General features: G+C 30.6%; 2 protein-coding genes across 2 annotated transcripts; both read left to right on the top strand.

Annotated features, from left to right (window-relative positions):
- Nucleotides 1–10,124: 10,124 nt before the first annotated feature.
- LOC102629366 (transcription factor MYB115-like) lies at nt 10,125–11,715 on the top strand. The gene is made up of 2 exons (XM_006472973.4): nt 10,125–10,464; nt 10,615–11,715. Exons 1-2 carry the CDS (start codon nt 10,296–10,298, stop codon nt 11,439–11,441), a joined length of 996 nt encoding a protein of 331 aa, XP_006473036.2. The 5' UTR covers nt 10,125–10,295; the 3' UTR covers nt 11,442–11,715.
- A 4,696-nt stretch (nt 11,716–16,411) lies between these two features.
- LOC102628815 (carboxyvinyl-carboxyphosphonate phosphorylmutase, chloroplastic) lies at nt 16,412–20,519 on the top strand. The gene is given in 7 exon segments (XM_052440505.1): nt 16,412–16,923; nt 17,161–17,243; nt 17,631–17,655; nt 17,916–17,935; nt 18,133–18,288; nt 19,471–19,585; nt 19,588–20,519. Coding segments are annotated over 7 exon segments (687 nt in total). The 5' UTR covers nt 16,412–16,883; the 3' UTR covers nt 19,836–20,519.
- The last annotated feature ends 38 nt before the right edge of the window (nt 20,520–20,557 follow it).

Raw genomic sequence — 20,557 nt, 5'->3', positions numbered from 1 at the left:
CAAAACAAAACAAAAAAAAACAATTGAAATGAAAATATTTAAATTAATCTTAGTAAACTAACTGTATCTGTGGAATTTAAGAATTGCACGCATGGTTGTGAATAAATCAACAAGAACCAAGAAAGGGCTAAAGGGGAAATATGCATGCGTCGGTGATAAATTAAACGATGAAGACAAATGTACGGTGATGGAGTAAAAGTTTTGATGGTGGTTAGTGACGTTAGATCAAACGTCATTGAACGAATGGGAGCTGTTATCCACATTTTAATGTTAAAAAAAGTCAAAGGATTTTGCTTCGCATTCCCTCTTCTTTATAATATATTTTTTTTTCTCTTTTGCAAAAAAAAAAAAAAAAGCATTTTTGACGTGTAATCTAATTTTCAAACGCGTATGTACTCGAAAAGACATGTATGCCCTCGAAGAACATTCCCCTCTATGAAGTAAATCATTTTTGAAGTATTAAATATGCACGAAAATTGACACGGGTCTATTAAAAAATGAGATTATTTTTTCTTTGAAATGTATAATGGAGGAGTCAATTGAGTGTGTCGGACTAAATCGTGCTTAAAAAAAGTTTTCACACAAAATCTTGAATAGTTCTTGTTGTATAAAAAAAAGGAGAGAAAAAAAAAATACTCATCCATTTGACACTTGTGACAATCCATTTGTTTTTAAAATTTCCTATTGACATTGTATTTTACTTATAAAATTAAAATGAATTGTTGTAATAGAAAATATTTATAAAAACAAATAATAATACATTAAACTCATAATAAAAAAGTAAAGAAGGCACTAAAATGCAGAACAATCATGCGGTGGCAATTTGGCAAGTTCGGGGGGTACGGAATTGTAAAATAGACGGTCAAAAAGAAGATGTGAAATTAAGTGGGATTTTTCCAATCAAAATAGAAGAAAAAGTCTATTTAGCAAGAAATCTATAGTTGCTAGTGGGAAATGAATCAAAAGGTCATCAATCATGGGATTAAGAAATAGTTAAAATTAGGCATTGAAAAAAAAAAAAAAAAGTTGTAAGATACAAGTAAGAATAATATCTTAATAATAAATCCTAATCATCCCATGCCTTATCTTATCCATTATTTGGATTGTAGTTTGGCAAGAGCATCATCAATTAGCTAGCAATGTTAAAAAAGTAATTTAATAACTAGCATTAAGCTATTATTAAATTGAATTGATTATGGTAATTAACAAAAGATCTTTGGTGGAGTATGTTGGCTTGCGACGATTTGACACAAGAATGAAAAGGCAAATGAATAAATACACTTGATCGTCGATCGGATCTTCCTGTGTTTTCTTTGTTTTTAAAAAAGCTTCAAATGTTTATAAAAATATTTTGATTAGACCCAAATGATGATTTAAAGTTAATTGGACAATTACCCATAAACAAAATAGGTGAACTAAATTCCTCGTAGGACCTCCATTTTTTTAAAATTACGTCTTTGTCTTCTCATTAGTGGTGCATTTGGTCAATAAAACAGCGCCAAATCCATCATTTTCTTCACAAACCGAGGCGACCACAGACTTCAATTAGAAGGCGTAGAATTGGACTTCACCTAACAAAAACGAGAAAATCGATTTTTATTTCTGAAAAAAAAAATCACCATTGCAATTCTCTTTATCGTCAAATTAGTTATAGACACAGTGTCCTCTTCCAATGAACTCAATATGGCATTCACTACTAAACCTTAAAAGAGAACAATTTTGTTTTGGGCCTGTGTCTAAAAGACTTTGGTAAACCATCCTAGACATGTACTTTTTAAAGTAAATACAAATTATTAGGTTCATTAGTTTTTATTCTACAAACGGACAATTATATTAGAAATTATTTCTCTTGTAAACTCACTGGTCGTATGTGAATATGTAAAATACTCAAGGATAAATGATCATCTAGTTTTTATAGTTAGACTTAAATATCTATTTAATCCTTATATTTAAAAAAAAAATTCAACTGTTAAATTTGTTACATTCCTATTCTTAATTTTTCTTTCTTTTTACAACAATACCCTTACAAAAATATCATGGGAGATATTAATGAAAATAAAAAATGATAATTTATCAAATCAACTTTAAAAGTAACATAAAAATTGTTATTATTATTATTATAAGGATGATTTTTTATAAATTAATTTCGTATAAAATAATTATTAATAAGATCATTGCAAGAATATAAAATTGTGTTAAGTTGGTTTATTTGAAAATAATTATTAGAAAGGAGTGATGATACTGCCACAAACTCTTGTATGAATTTATCTTGTACAAACTGACGCGGCATTAATTTATTGGTTAAATGAAAATATAAAATAATAAAAACAAATCATGTGGGTAGAGTGATATTTAATTCAACCAATATTATCATGCCACATCAGTTTGTACAAGAGTTTGTGGCTATATCATTACTCATTAGAAAGATTGTTGCAATTACTAGTTCTTTTTTATTTATATTTATTGGTTAATTTGCTAATAAATAATTATCAACTAATTTCTTAAAATTAACATTTTAAAAGATAAATAAATTAATATCAAGAATATTATTGTAAAAAAAAAAGTAAGGGCAAGAACTTAAATCGTAAATCACAAGTACCATTTGTTTATTTATTTATTTATTTTAATTGGACAATTAGCAATTTAGCACCCCTTTAACGTCATGATAAAACCCAACTTCTATTAAAAAAATCCTAATAAGTATTTAAAAGAATTCATTGTTTGCAGAAGAACACCTAAATTCTTCCAAAACTATCCCTAATTCAATTCCTTTCTAGTAAAGTGCTACTTTCCTCCTTGTGAATGATGTTCTGAAAAATTAATACTCATTAATAATAATAATAATTAATTAATAACAAGAAAATGGTCATTTCCGGAGGCGTATCCTCCAGCCACTGAGTTGTACAGTGGTAGTCATGGAAAAGAGGTGGATTTTCATTGAAATACAGTTATGCCCTAGTGTTATTAATTTCAATGGGTTCCAATAAAATCGTGTTATTGCTTTACAAAGTTCCAATTTGCTTCCGCACATCAAATGGACCGACACGGCAGATATCTGGTGCATTCATTTTACCTAATTGTGAATTGACTGACCAGTTCATCCAAGCACCATTTCGAAGAACCCTAATCCTTTAAGAAAATGTTAATTGCAATCTTTGATCCCTCGATTGCTTTCAAAAGGGTAGGCGAAATCTCATCTCCCCTCTCAAATTCTTCGTCAATGAAACTTCTTATTTTCTTTCTACACGAAGCAGCATTGAGGGTCGTTAAGGGAGAACGCAGCTGTTGATGAAAATGACGAACTCTACTAATTAATTAATGGGTTTTTATCTTATTTAGAGGGGTTTATTAGGACTTTCGAGGGGTGTCAGTAGTCTGACTCTCCTTCTTAAAAGTCCCAGTTAAATTGGGTATCCAGACGCCCATTAGGCAAACTCTACATTCTACAATTGGGCTCCAAGCGAAGGACTAGGCCTATAATATTTTATACACGTTGCACTTTCTTTTAATTTAATCTGGCTTTCCAAAAAGAAAAAGGGCTATGGAATTTCATTTACTGAAACCATATATACAAATGCTGAGTAATAATAGATTTCCAAAATTTCTTATCTTAAATTTCATCTCATGTGATATGTCATTCATTAAGTAGTTGATAATTCTTTACAAAATTTAAGTGAATTAATTGTATTATCTCACTAACTAATTTATGAATATCATATCATTTGCGATTTTTTTTCTTAAATAAAAAATTTGGGATGTGTAGCACCACCTTTGAATGGAAGCTTTGTGTCTGCTGCTTTTCTATTTTCATATTACGAAAATCACTAAAGATAGTCTAACAAATTAAGCTCGCATTACAAATAAAGTTAGTAACTATATAACGAGATGCATCATTTTTTTTTTATCAACAAATCTTGAAAACTTAAAAAATTACCTCTCAATCCCTCAATTTTAACAATGATTTTAATTATAAACTTACAAAATTTGAACACAAAGTTCGTATCCAAATTTTCAACTAATATGATAGATGATGTGACATTTTCTTATTAGGTCATGCAATAATTAATTAGTTATTGAGTCTTATTATTTCTTATCTAAATAATGAATGAGTTAGACTATTGACACCCCTTCATTAATCTCATAAAACCCATGTTATATTACAATTACATTTAAGGACAAATATAAATAGAATTAAGCTATTTATATCCTTTTTTTTCTCTCTTCAATTTTATTTTCCTCGCACAATATAAATTTTTTATTATCATTAAAATAATCTGAATTTAAAAAGTAATCCTCTAAGCCAAAGCAAAATTCTTGTAATTAAACATAACAACTTAATTAAGATACAACATAGTGAAAAAATAAATTAAATAAAAATTTATCCCAATGCAGATAATTTTTTAAGGATTCCCAAACTAATTGCTGAATCCAAAATTTATAGGGAGGATAGAATTGTATTTGACCCATAAAATATTCATTATTTTCTTAAGTATAATGTTCTTCTTGCTTTTTTCTTTTAGATCTTTTTCTTTAGAAATTAAATAATAAAGAAAGTCTGAAGAGAGAAATACAAATATTAAGAATGAAAGAGTGAAAAAATTATTAGAAATTGAAAAATTCATAAATGAAAAGAATATTCATTTAGAAATAAATGATATTTTTGGTATTAAATGATATATAATTGAAACAAGGATTTCAATAGGATCTTGGAGGGGTGCTAGTAGTCGTCCGACTCATAATAAATTTGCATTAGCATTACATTTAGTAAGAATTCAAACTTTGTAATATATCGATACCTCTTGATATCTTCTTATATATCTCACACCTGTGATTAAGGGGTATGATTGAATAATGGGATGGAAATCACCAATGTATTACTTTTTTTCATATGAACTCAATAGAATGGACTAGCATAATTAGCCAAGTTGAAGTTTTTTATGATGATTTAATCAAAATTAAATCATCGTTAATTTTGCTTATGAAGTGGCAGCTAGGTAGTGTGTCATACTAGCAGCAAAGTAAAGGTATAATATTAACCGACCAAACTGCCCTCCTCATCGAATTGAAAAATAGTTAAGCAATAACTAGATTAGGCTAGCAACTTGGGCGATTTCAGTTAAACAATTATTTTTATTTTATGTTTAACATACCATTTTGCTCAAAAGAAAATTTGGCTCACTATATATAGTTTCGATACTCACCTACTTTGATTTCGAATGCTAATTAAATGGTAAACAACTGGCCATGGGATGGTGTAAGGATAATAATTAATTAATGAATGGTTAGAAATACGTTTCATATTAATGAAAATTCCTTTTTACTTTCTCGACGAAAATGTATGTAATATTCTCTAAATTCTTCACTACATTACATGATAAGTGTAGATAAGGAAAAATCATAGCCAAAAACTCTAAGCAAGACTATTTAATAGGATTAATTGAGAGAGAACCATAAAGGTAGCTAAACTGTCATCATCACTCAGCATTATAATTGTTAGGCATCATAATGGAGAATCAAAACGTCGTTATTGTTTGACGAAATAATTAATGAATAGAATAATTAAATCAATCAATAAAAAAGGAGAAAAAAAAACCCCCAACTAACTGTACTTGAAAATAGTATTAAAAACACATTATATTATTCATGTTAAAATGAGGTTAGTTTTATTGAGCATGATCATTTGAGTAACTAGAAGAGACCAACTAATTCAACAAAATTAATCCTTATGGGTTACTTCACTTGAGTACCATTTTGTGTTGGATAACACGTCATGGTTTTTCAACAGAGCCTTGTAGATTGGTTGTCGTAGAATTGATTGCTATCTAAGACTTAGAAGAAAATGACCTAGGGCTAGAGATTAGAGAAGCCAGCGTCAAATTTCTGCCCGTAATTGAGATCAACGTTGACAAGTGTTCAAATTGAAAAGCTACACATACGCAAGAAGTAATGCCGATACGTCAAAAATATTTTTGAGGACTGCTATGTGATACGATCAACATTACAACGACGAACGCAACTTAAAAATTAATTCTAAACAAGAAAAAAATATATACTATAATATGCAAAAGACGATTTTGAAATCTATATTGTTGACAACTGTGATATTTTATGTGATGAGATGATGATATATATAGTAACGTGATAGAATGGTAATACTTGAAAGTAAATTTTGGTCTATTTTTCCCATGATGATGAGATTAATTCAAGAAGTTGAATAAATGAAGCTAGCACCATCATCATCATCATCTACCATGTAACAAAGTGCATTTTTGGAAAATAACAAAAATGTCAATTTCAAGAACTAGAATTTTACACGACACACACACACACACACACACACAAATTAGGGTGATAAATTTATTTTTTTTTGTTGTTGGGGTAATTAGCCATCAATAGGGTTTGCTGAGAAGATAATTATAAGAGAGTAGTGGCCACGGATTTCTTGAAAATCTGGAAGGAAAGGTATGTTATAATTTTCACAAAATAAAGACATTTTAAGAAAATGAATTTGTGGGTGTGCAGGTAACTGAAATACTTTGATTTCACTGTTTGAAAGCAATCTTGAACCCTTCTGTCTATGCTTCATGCGCACACACACAAAATACTAGCTGATATTTCTTATTCTCTTAACGGTCAATTCCCTGTGAAAAAGAAATATTTCACACACAATAACAGCAAAGTTGGTAATATATGCACCTCGAAACAACAAAAAATTATAAGGGCTTCCATTAAGAATATTGACTTGCATTTGTTGTTTGGTGGTGAAACAAAAAAATTACAGCAATTTGATTGGTTTGATAGGATTGTTAATATTGTTTCCGAAAAGTGGATGGAAAAAGTTATAAAACTTTTCCAAGTTTCTCTCGCAACTATTGAAATTCTTGATACGATTAATAATAACTTCTAACAAGATATTGGTAAGACTAATTGCAGGATAAGAATCAAAACAAAAATTGGCAATAATTAAGAAAAAGTTAAATAGGCCAGCTCAAGCAAATATTAGCCAAATCTTCTTCCAGCTAACTTAAAATTCGTTTTTGTGTATTTTTTTTAAGGCTTGAATAGTGAAGAAAATTTATTTTCTTGCATTGCACTTTCTTTGGACTGTAAAATTAACTAAACTGATCCTTTTTATCATTTACAATTCGATGAAATCATTACAATTCGACGAAATCATGGAAATAACTTTTAATTGTTAGTTCATAAGGCAAATGCTATAGCTATTTATCCTATCAGGAATGTTAAAATTAAAAATTCTAGTAGTTGTTCGAAATCATTCAAACTCACAACTCTTACCCGATCCTTTGTTTTCAAAGAGTAACAACTCCATCACTCTATATTTCTTCCATCAATGGAGCATTTTAATTTTTCCCTTAAAGGATGCAGCCATTAAGTTTTTGCTTGCACTATTCAACTACCAAAGACTATGAAATAGTTATTCATAATTCTGCTGAAGTCATTTTCAAATTTGAGGTACTATCACCTCAACTTGGCCACTTTCTCATCAAATGAATTTCTATATAAAGCTATCTTCTTCACATCCATTAATTTTGACAGTCCATCTTAATTTGTTGTTCGAAAATAATTTGATCGCTCGATAATTTTATTTTTCTATGTATTCAAATTAGTTGCATGAACTAAAAGTAAATACTTGATCGAAAACAACAGCATCGATCAAATAAATTCAGAATTTAATAATTAATAAAGTTTTCTTTCCTCCTCTGAGGTTTACCTAAAAAAACAAAATTTAGAATTTTATAACGTATCATTCGATTTTTTCTTGAATACTTATATATTTACGATCAGGATTATATTAATTTGTATAATAAAAGATCTACTAGGAAGGGTGGGTTACCACTAGATTATAGCCTAAGTGACTATAATGCATTATATTTAATTTAATTATTTAAATTTTAAATGTGTGGATCGGCATTTTATTTTCAATTTTTCGGACTGATGAAGCCAATGAGCAGATTCCAATCAAATAATTCAATAATCTTTTAAATTAAATGCATCTGTTAATTAACTAAATTAGAAAACGAGCAAATTTCAACTAATCACTGTACATATAAATGAATTCTTACATGTTATTCAACTAATCACTCTACATATAAATGAATTCTCACTTGTTAAAGTAACTATAAAATTTCCAAAAATATGTATAAATTCCACTTCATTGAGTTATTTATGGCCCAAAATCAATATACATCTGGTTATTGATAATTCCCTTTAAGCTCAGTTTGCAAATTAATTTTCAAATAAAAATAAATAAATTTAGTAAATATTGGCTCATTTGATACCAACTATTAATTAGCTGCTGATGTGTAGTTTACTTAAACTGATTTTATTTTGACGTTAATGGATAAGCTATTTTAAGCACATTTTGATGGGATTTTAAGTGTTTGATTTCGTGGGGTATAAAATCTCAATCAGTTAAGAAAAGTATAATTGTAATTAATATGGTTAGTTTAAAATTATTTCTAAAAATGTTTCAACATTTTGTATTTTGACTTGCCATCTGCATGGAAGTATCGAAAAAGGCAGACGGGTTATCTATGCTTTTCTTGATGCTGCCCTTACACGGCATATCAAATATTAACCCTTAAGCTTTTTGCATTCAAATAAAACAGCCAAAAAATAATTACAATAATAACATATATAGAATGATTATTATATCCACACTTAAAATTTGGGGAAAATTTACGGCGTCGTAAATTCCTCTTGAACTTTAATCCCAGAACATTAATTCTAAATTGAAAAATTTTCTCCTGTATATATAATTGTTTTTGCAATTCTTGATGGAATTGAATATGCGGAATGCCTGGCATTACCAGATTAAGATATATATAAACTAATGAAGAGGCTTTTCATTTGGAAACGTTTTCTATTTATTTGGAAAAATTTTAGCCGAAAGCTAATTAATATTTTGGTCATCATAAAATCTTGAAATCAACACTTATTATATATGAAAGATAATTATAAAGTTAAAAGCGATTATGATCTAGGATTATTTTCTAGTTTGAGTGTTAATCATATGGTTACAATGTAACCTTAGGTTTGACCTCAATGTTAGGTAATTCATTGATAAAAATAGTAAATATTTGATGTTATTTCGAGTATAACCCTTGACTTCTTACCTATTTAATCAGTTAATCATCTCAAACAAATTCCTCCAATTGCTAATTAATAATTACGTAGCTTTCTCTTCATTGCAAAGTGGATGATGTGCATGTGGGTGCTTTAAATTCTTACCGATCCAAACATTAATCTCTTACTAATTTAGAGAGTGACAACTTGGAATTTACCAACTTAATTTGGCACTACTTAATGCACAAGCTTATACTTAGTCCATCTGCCATGCAAGTCTTGATGCCATATGAAGCATTATGCTGTCAAAAATAGCTAAGTTTAAATGGCATATTAATTTTCGTTGATTTGGACCTTTTACTCTTCTTCTCTCTCCCTCCTCCCCTCTCTCTTCAAAAAATAAAAAATAAAATTATTTATATTGAAGTCTCCTAAATATTTTATACTCCATCGAGTTAATTGTGGTTCAATGATGTGTTGTCAATTTTACAAAAGATTTAATTTTTAATTTTTATTTTTTAGGGTTCAACATTGTGCCCATTTATAACTTTTTGTAATATTTTTTTCATTAATAGAATTCCTTATACCGTAGAAGTACACTAAAAAACTATATAATAATATAAATTTTAATTTTATGGTTTCTCAAATGCATTAAAGCATGCGCAGTTACACCAACCTTTGTATAGACATTGATCCTTTTTTATGAAGATGACTCCAATTAATAAATGGGGTACCTTCTTAATGAAAGGAATTAGGAAGATAGTAAGCTTTTGCACTAGGAGAGCTGTCCCTTTAATAGAAACTATAAGGTACCCAAATAATATCAAGGTTCGAATTAACGTAATACCATGGCGCAAAATTAATGGTAACGAGATAGAAAGAAAGACTAATTAATTAAGAAACATTTGGGAATTTGATAGAGAAGTTCATGGGCCAATAGCATAACAAGAAAGGTTAGTAGTTTCATTCTGTACAAATAATATTATTACATTAGGGTAAAAATGTGTCGTGTAAAATCAATAAAAGTGACTTGCCATCCATACCCTAAACCAAACCCCACTTTCTTATTCTGTTGGTGCTCATTTTTCTTCTTCTGCTTATGTTCTCTATATATCTTCTCTTCATCTTTTGCGCTGCTTATTGAATTGATGAACAAGAAAATTTCAGCTGCTCTACGGCGCCAATAATAATATTATTGAGCGCGATCCATGGAGGATTCAGGAGCTGGTTCTAGTGATGATGCTACCAAAAGCAGTACAAGTACTTGTCCTCGAGGTCACTGGAGACCTGCTGAGGATGAAAAACTCCGGCAACTTGTTGAACAATATGGTGCTCAAAATTGGAATTCTATTGCTGAAAAGCTCCAAGGAAGATCAGGTAATTAAATAATAATCTATGAATAATATAATTAACCCTGATCATTAGGGTTCATAACTCTTGATTCGTATTTTATAAGCATGAACATGTATCAAGAATTATGATTTTTATTTTAATAAAATAATCGGCTTTTGTTTTCTTGGGGGAAAGGGAAAAGTTGCAGATTGAGATGGTTTAATCAACTTGACCCTAGAATCAACAGAAGGCCATTTACAGAAGATGAAGAAGAGAGGCTACTTGCAGCTCATCGGATTCATGGAAACAAGTGGGCACTAATTGCAAGACTATTTCCTGGAAGAACTGATAATGCTGTGAAGAATCATTGGCATGTTATAATGGCAAGAAAGCAGAGAGAGCAATCCAAGCTATGTGGAAAGAGAAGTCATCAAGACACAGGAAATATTATTTCTGATCAAAATTTTATTCATGCAAGAAGATCAAGATCCCAAGATGCTATGCTTAGCTCAAAATTTGGCTTTGATCAAAATAGTAGAATCTTTGAATTTCGAAACCCCAACCATGATAGGACTTTTGCAGTGTCACCACCTCCTAGTTCTTCCCTTACATGGGCTTTTGGCGCGGCCCCAATCGTGACAAGTTCAAATAATTCTTCAGTGGATTTGTCAAGAAGAGAAGCAGGAGATTTCTTTAATACTAGCACAAAAGTTTCAGACCAACATCCTTATAGATCATGTTATCCGAATTCTTCAGCATATGGCAGCTATCGCGGTTCTAGTTCATTTGGGGTTACAAATTATAGAAGGTTTGTTCCAAGTCCATTTGGGTATGTTAAAGTTGGTGATGATTATGAAAGCCATGGAGTGATCAAGAAGGAGGTGATTAAATTTTCCGATAACTCGCCATCACACTTAAAATTAAGATTGAGTACACAACAAGCTCAAGCAGATGATCAATCTATCAAACATCATGAAGAAGTTCCTTTCATAGATTTCCTCGGTGTCGGTATCACTTCTTGATTACCAAAAGAGCTGTTTATTTAACTGATTTTGCTCTTATAAGTGTTAGCTTTAGCTTTAGCTTCACTTTTTGGTCATATATAATATATTGATAGAAAACCAAAGATTTAGCTTTTAATTAATAATAATTATTTGCTGTTATATAAGTTTGTCTTCTGATTGATTATGCCTAATTAATAGGCAAAATAGATTTTAGATAATCATGTAGTGCCACATAAATATGAGTTCTTTCCTATGTGAAATGCTCTTGATCTATATATGAACTGAAACACTGGTTGAGTCTGAATAATAGTTTAAGCTTAAATTCTTCTTCTTCTTCTTCTTCTTCTTTTATATTAGTGAGACAGGGTTAAAACAATATGTGCTCAGGCCATTAATATTTTTGTAGTGTAATTACTAACAATCGTGACATTATGACAGCTGTATGTATGTAGCAAATCAATGATGATTTATGCGTATATTATGTCCATGAAAAGAAGCCCTGTCCTAAGTTATCGTGTTATATCCATCTCTAAATTTTCAGATTAGCTAAGTAGTAAAAACAGGCATAATAACTCACTGGAATGTCATATTCGTTTTCCCACATTTATTGTAAATTGATGATTTCATATCAGAACTACATGAATGACACATCAACTCGATCACTAGAGACAAAAACTGATTGTTAACCTATGTAGTCTTAATGGTAATTGATATGTAAGCAAGCACTTAGTTAGAATTATTGTGTCATTATCAGCAAAATCTTTCGTTTAAGAATATATATGATTGATGATAATCATAATCAATCATATATATAATACAATCCAATGGCAATAATTCTACCTTGTTTTTGGGTTTAGAATTGTATGGAAAAAGGCTTATAAATGCCAACAACATGGTAGCAAGCAAAGTATCGATCAAGCAGTGAAATTAAAATTGTTGAACGTACTTTAATTTATTTTCGTCCGATGGGTTATGCCGTTAAACTTTGTATTAGTTAGATCTATACGTGACAATATATGTATCAATGAATAATTGCATGTCTTTGGGTGTACAGCTGCTTTGAACGAGTCTCTGGGTCTGGGATTCCAATTCACACGTCATGCCTTCCAAAAAAAATCCTCATGTCAATATTCATGCATATTTAAATTAAAATCCCGAAATGAAAAAAATAATAATAATAATCATAACAATAATAAAAGAAGCAGAAAGAAAGAAATACAATTAATTAATTATTATGATTATAAAATCTAGGTTGGTGAATGAGATGCAACGGCATTAATTAACTTGTAATCCAAGCTCTTAAAAACCTTATTAGATATTTACGTATGATAATCAATATTTAAATCTGATCATTTTCCCCATTGTTGATGCCGTCTTCATTTCTTTAACAAATCGTCTGCGAAGTGCATAATGCTTGCACAAGAATTGTCTTGTTAATTTCTGCACGTAACCCTGGTTTTCTTGCAGAATTTTTCTTCCAAGGTGACATTCATTGCATCTCATGGTTAATAAACTAGATAGCCACAATATTTTAATATATTTTAGTTTGAGTAAGAGTTCGTAAATGATTAACTTGTATGACTAATTAACGGATATGGGTAATTGGTTAAAAGTTTTCAATTTAAAGAACCAAGAAGGATCCAGCAATGATATTTATATTGTTTTCTTCTATTAATTAAACTGTAATTGACGAATAGCATGCTAAATTGCTTTCACTATAAATCCCATGATCCTGCATTTCACAGGGTGTTTTGGGATTGAAGTTGGGTAATTATAGCACTAAAAGGTACAGTACTAAAATATTTGGTAAACACTAATTGTTGTAGCTTATAAGCTATGTTGATATTATTTTTCACTTGTATAATGAAAAAAATTATTATATCTTTAATAATTTTGTCAAAATTATTATTTAAAATTTATGTTTACTACATATTATTAATTTATATTTGATAATTACAATTTTTTTTCCACAACAGCTGTAACTTAAAAGCTACAACACATCAATTCAAATGGGACAACAATCAAACATATCAAATGAAAGAGAGAAAATGGGTTACCTTGATTTGCCATTAATGAGTTGTTGTCATTGAGCCCTTCGACACCCGCCGCCCTGTTCCAAAACTAGCTTCAGTTACAGCTTCAACTCACTGCATATGGACAAGCAAAGCAAACGAGAGCCAGAGAGAGACGAGGGCTATACACACTCTCGCCCAAGTGTAGACAGTGACAAAAGTGATCTTCAATGAGCTAAAACCACTTATACATATATGTTTATATTAGTGTGGGAACCCCTAATAATGTGTTAGTTACACAATTGTTGGTCTCGAGCCACGATAACACAATTTAAGGTTATATATATTTGTTCGTAATATATTATTAAATAAGGAGATCAAAATTAGATTCATTAATATAATATTTAATTACATAATAAATGAGTATGTCAAAATTTTTCTTTAATATTTAAAATTAATCATGTATTAATCTGGTAAATTATAAAATAATTATAATAATTTATGGTAATCCATAATATATATAAGATCAAATCAAATAATTACAACATAACATCTATTCCTTCCAAAAAAATTGTGACCATACTTTTATGAATCTAAGGGTGGAAATTAACCCTAGGAAATAAAATCATGTATAACATTGCATCTCTGTTATAAATATGCCATAAGTAACTAGCATTATCACTGAAGAAGTAAATAGACTCATCTTTATGTTGATGCAAGAAAAATTAATTGACGTTTGAAATACTATTACTCTTTGGAGAAAAACTATGTACAATGAGCAATAACAACTGTATTAATATATGTTTTAGATTAATAGATAATCAAATACAATGGAGTAAGCAATGATTATTAGGCTCATTTTTTTGTTCTGGGTAAATGCTCGCTTAACTCTTATATTTTGAGTTAAATACCCATTTATTCATTATATTTAAAAAAAGTACCTCAAGATACCCATGCGGTTAAATATGTTAACTCCTACCCTTATTTTTTTCTTTATTTTTACAACAATACCCTTTAATAATATTCAAAAGGATATCAATGAAAATAAAAAATTGACAATTTATCAAATTAACCTTTAAAAGTAACAATTTGCACACACTTTTATATTATAATTTTACTTTTAGGAATAATTTGGTAAACTAATTTTTTATAGAATAATTATTAGTAAGATTATTGTACATGCACAAAAAATATTAGTTTTTTCACATTGATATTTATTGGTTAATTTGTTAATTAACTTATTTTAAATAAATTAATTAATGTCAGCAATATTGTTCATGGGTGTAGTTGTAAAATAGAAGTAAAAAATAAGAGTAAAGATGTAATATTTTATCATAATGGTGTTTTGATATATTTTTTAAAATATAGAAACTAAATAAATATTTAAGTCAAATATGAAGACTAATCGAGTATTCACCCCCCTTGCTTAATCAGATGACATCTTTTTTTCAAATGAAAGGCTTAGGTAGCCCGACGTTTTCCTCGCCAAAAGGCCCAAAACTCAGAGACCGGATCCGAGTGTGTTTGGTGGTTATTGCCTTTTGGTTATCTCCGGTTTTACTATTGTTCTTTTCTTTTATCTTGTATGTTTTGTCAATAAATTTAACAATTAAAAAAGAATAGGGTGTGGCTTAAGACGCCTTAAGTTATAAATCATATAACACCTTCAAGTGCTTAACAACCAGCCTTATTTTTAAATTTTTTTCCTTTTTTTTTTTTTTTTACAATCTGCATTCTGTATATTACCATATGAAGCCTAATGGGAATTTAACTACTCACATTTATAATATAATTCATACGTTTAGTCGAAAATAATTCAGAAAAATATACTCCCACTAATATTTGTGGAAATATATACACTTATCTAATTTTGTAACAAAAGCTACCACTAAAACAAGCCTTATGGCATGGAGGTGTACGATAAAATGCGAGTAATCTTTTAATAACAATATAGTTATTGGGTTTTAAATTTTAAGATTTAAATATTAGTTTAAATATGAAAGGGATAGATTATTAAATTAAAAAGAAAAAAAAGAAATGTGGGAAACTAAGCCCCTGTTCAGTACTGTTTTCTAAATGATGTTTTCATGAAATAAAAATGAGAATGAAAATGTTATATTCAAATTTATTTTTAAAATTTAAAAATGTGTTCGGTATCATTTTAAAAAATAATCTTCAAAATGGAAAAAAATAAAATACGTTCGGTAGGAATATTTTAAAGGATTATTATTGGAATAATTTCGGAAAAATTAAACTTAAGTAATGAATAATTATTTTTATTATTTAATTAGTTTGATTATTTTAATTTTAAGAATAAATTAGATGTTCTTGTTAATTTTTTTGTTTAAAGAAAAATGATAAACTCTACATATTTAATTTAATTAATATATAAAAACATAAATATTCTAATGTATATAAAAAAAGATTATTGTGAGGAAAATTGATTTTTTGGGAATAATAATAATAATAATAATAATAATAATAATAATAATAATAATAATAATAATAATAATAATAATAATAATAATAATAATAATGTTGTTGTTGTTGTTGATATCATTATTATTTTGCAAGATAGTGGAAGAAAATTGTTCATTTTAAAACTTAATACTATATTTAAAAATAAGTAAAAATTATTTTCTTATTTCCTTTGTTAAAAGTGTGGAATGAATTTCACATTTTCAAAAACGATCTACTGAACATGTATTTAGTGTTTTATGAATTCAAAAAACAGAAAACGTGATTTGAAAACAATACCTAATATACCCTAATTTTTTTTTTTCAAAATTTGGCTGGCTATAACTTTCGAAAAGAATTGTCACTTCTGAACTTAAATAACCAACCCTAAATAAAAATTTTTTAAAACTACCTGACTACAAAGCAAGTTTTACTTTTAAATTGAGTAACTAATTTTAGGTTGAATAACTGTGTATCTATAAATTTGTCTACATTGTTCAAATTTTATATTAAGCTTAAAAATTTTGTTTTAATACGTCTACTGAAAAGGAAAAAAAAAAGAAGAGAAAAGGAAAAAAATTAATAATTGAATTTAGAATTTTTAAAATTTACGGATTATGGTGAATGTGAATCAAAAACACGTTGGTTCAACCAACAAAAGCCTTAACGTGGTCAGCTCCGCACGCGATTAAACCTGTACTGCTCCAAAACCTCTTACACGTGCTGTTATGCCGCGTAATTCCACTCACTTTTCCAATTTAAAGTTACAAATTTACAATAAAAAACCTTCCCAAAACCTCCCTCCACCTCCGGTCGTCCTCCTCGAAAGTGCCGACGATGATGATGGCAGCAAAAGCTACTCCTCCACTTAACTGCAACACTAATATTGCGCATATTTAAAATGATAGTCATATATATTGCGCATACCTTAATCTCAAATACTTACCGTGTAAAATCTTGGAGTTCAGTTTAGAGCCACTGTGTTTTATGGATGAAGAGGAAAATTGAGGCTTCAATCTGGCTAAATAAGAGTATGTTTGGGATTGACATACTGCGATTTTTAATCCGTTGCTTTTGTGTTTGTGGAGTTGAATCCGTGGTAAAAAGTGGGTGTTTACCAGACATGCTTTTAGCTGCTCTGCTTTCAAAGTTGAGCTGATGCACAATGGTTACAAATCATTCCCTAAGTCTATCGCTATTGTATAGTTGAAAAGCACTTAATTGGAGATTTAATAATTAATACCAGTTATGTTATTTCCATGCTTCAGATACTGGTGGCGGGAATGCTCTTAATGTTCAGAGGACTGTCAAAGACTTGGTTGCAGCGGGTGCTGCTGGTTGCTTTCTTGAGGTACTACTTCTTCACTATTTCGCATCAACTTAGGTGTTCAGACAAACCCTGATAATTGAAAATTGCTTTGTTTGTTTTGATCTTCTTACTAGTTTTATGTGAAATTCCTCAATTTGAGTGCATTTCTCTGGTACTTGAGAATATGTTGTTCAAACTTCTAAAATTTCTACTTACAAAATCTCATCTCACTTAGAACGTCTAGTTGCAAACCGGGGATATACAAAGCTTTTGTAGCATTACAGACCAGGCGCAGTTGCTCCATTCATGATCATTCTGTCATTGCCATGTTCAGAATTAAATGTTGTTGCTCCCTCATCATGAATATTATTAACTCAGATATCCTGAAAAGGATATGTATCAAATGATGGTGGGATATTTTCCTTTCAGGATCAATCTTGGCCAAAGAAGTGTGGTAAGAGTACACAGCTTTTGGTTTAAACCATCCGATTTCCGGCGACCGCATTGGGCCCCGACTAATTCGGATTCGGGGTGTAGTCACAGTTAAGGCTCTTTACCACTCCCAAATGGTGTGTTTAGTGAGGATCGAACACAGCTTTTGCTTTATCCTAGATTCGAATGAGCAGGGAATAGATAATGATCCCTTTTTCAGATTTTTGTTTGGTATCTCACTAACATTGCTTATTATTTCTCTTCTTGTGCTTTCACAATTAGGACATATGCATGGCAAACAGGTACTCACTGGAATCCTTGATTGGTTTTATAGGATCAACTCAACCGATTTTCCTGAGAGTAGCCAGTTTCTTAGTTGAAACCCCAAGCAGGTGGTGTTGATTTTGCAAGATCTCTTAAATTGTTATATATAATCATTTACCGTCAACTAATTTTTCAAAGAATCTATGAAACCTTTCCACCCTATACAATGCTTCAGATTATACCTGCTGAGGAGCATGCTGCCAAAATAGCATCTGCGAGGGATGCAATAGGGGATTCAGACTTTGTTCTCGTGGCCCGGACTGATGCATGAGCAACATCAGCAAAAACAGGTTTATCTGATGCCATTGCTAGGGCTAATCTATACATGGAGGTATCCATTTTGCATTCTCATTCTTTGTCGTAAGGTTCTTGAATCTTGATGTTACCGACTTATTGTAGTCAGCCTGTGGTAACCAATTCCAATTGAGTTTATATGTGTTCATTCTTACTAATTCTTTTGACACCTAGATTCAAGTTTCTTATCTCCCATTTTCATTTTGGAGCAACAGATTCAACTTTGGAGTTTGTGCTTATGTATGATTTTAGCTTGCAGATGCTTGATTTTCGTTATCTCTCATTTTCCCTTCTGTCTACAAACTCATAAAGTTTGCCCACTTGGATAGATTTCGTCTGTCGTGTTATTGCAGTAGCAGTAGAACTTTTTGTATCTAAGCTTCCTGTGCTTATTCAAAGAGCTGTGTCTTCCTACATCTCCTTGACTATGTACTTACAGGAACTAGGGTTGCTAAAAACCATTTAACTTGGGGCCTGCTAAGTAGACAATTATTAGCTTGAATTGTGATCTTTTCAATAGTTTTGACTAAGAAATTTTTTTTTCAGGCACTTGATTTTGCAGTCATATAATTGTGTTTTGACTGTTGTTTTCTACCTTTTGAACGTCATAGAATTGGATGTATCTAACTAGTATACTCCATGGAATACCATTTTTTTCAATCCGGGAACTACTCATTTCATTCTAACATAAATGTAGTTCAGCATATGAAAGCTGTCAAATACAAAGGATTCTGACATAGAAACTCTTAAGCTAAAGATTGGTTTATTCAAATGAAATGCGTCCCGATCTTCCTCTTCCATGGTCCTGAAATAGTAAACTACTTGTGAGCATGCGTATCTTCAGATGACCTGGCACGGTTCTATAACTTAAAGAAATTGTACATAATTCAGCCAAGGTTAATTTTTTTTTTCTTGATTTTAAATATACACTGATCAATAAACTATAAACTAGCTTGCCACTATGTCCTTGAGGGGAAACATGGAGAAAGCGTTTCATGCTAATAACACGTTGAAGAAGGTCTCCTTAAGAACCCTGCAAATTTGCCTGTGATACCCTGCTTCAACATTTTCCTGTACATACGCAGTGTTTAAATTTTTTGTTGCTCTGATGTGTGGTTACATGTTTGGAGTAATTAGGAAAGAAATGTTTGAGCCAGACTGTTTGACATTGGTAAGGTTACAAGCTCTTTTATAATTTGGATGGGGATGGGTTGTGCAGGCCAGAGCTGATGCTAGCTTTGTGGAAGCACCAAGGAATGACAATGAGCTTAAGCAAATTGGGTGTCAGACAAAGGGGTACAGAGTTTGTAATATGCTTGAAGGTGGGGTCACACCTTGCACACCCCTGAGGAGCTGAAAGCTATGGGCTTTCATCTGACTGTGCACCCACTGACAGCACTGTATGCATCAGCTCGTGCTTTAGTTGATGTTCTTAAGACACTGAAGGAGAGTGGAACTACTAGAGACCATCTTGAAAAGATGGGCACCTTTGAGGAATTCAATCAGTTGGTTAACTTGGAGTCTTGGTTTGAGATTGAAGGAAGATATTCAAATTTTAAGAAGGCCGTCGAGAAAAAATATTGATAGAGAAGAGGAAGGTAACCTAACATTCACTTCTTTAATGAAGCAGCATGCAAGGTCAAACAAAAAAAGATATGGATCATTTTGCACAAATAAATTTCCTGTCTTTGGGTTGGAAGCTTAGAATTCCTGGCCGGCCTTTGATTTTTATTGACTGATGATCACGTCTTGTCTCTATGATTGTGCTGACTACTGCTTGTTCAACCGTAATGTATGGCTGCCCTTTTCCTCTGCAAACAAGTCAAATTGAAATGTAAATTCATTGCCGCTCATAATTTTCTCTTGTGTAACTACTCTTAATCATTCACAAAAGAATAAGATAAACCCTGGGTGTTTCTATACTACCTCTGTCTCAAATAGAACCTTTATATTATCTAAATTATAGTATTTTTATACTTGAGACAAATATAGCCTCTTTAATTTACGTCTCACGTATCACTTCTGTCAGCAAATCATCTGTTCGGTTAACTTCTCTCCGTTTTCATGCTTACGAGGGGGTATGGTATGGAGATTTATGCCCCCTTTGGCTCAGACATTGGAACCCCTAACTAATGCAGGACCACAAAGTTCACGGATCATCAGGTTTCTACATCTATAATTTGCCTAAAACGTAAGCAAAACCAATATAGTCCAAATAAAGAGTTCACGGGCGAACTGACTATGGCACTTGTGAGCCATACCGCGCAGGTGGCGGGCACACTTTACGTAGCACTAGCTCAACTTTC

This window comes from Citrus sinensis, chromosome 5 (assembly GCF_022201045.2).
Source record: "Citrus sinensis cultivar Valencia sweet orange chromosome 5, DVS_A1.0, whole genome shotgun sequence".
Lineage (NCBI taxonomy): Eukaryota > Viridiplantae > Streptophyta > Magnoliopsida > Sapindales > Rutaceae > Citrus > Citrus sinensis.
This window is presented reverse-complemented; position numbering and strand designations above follow the sequence as displayed.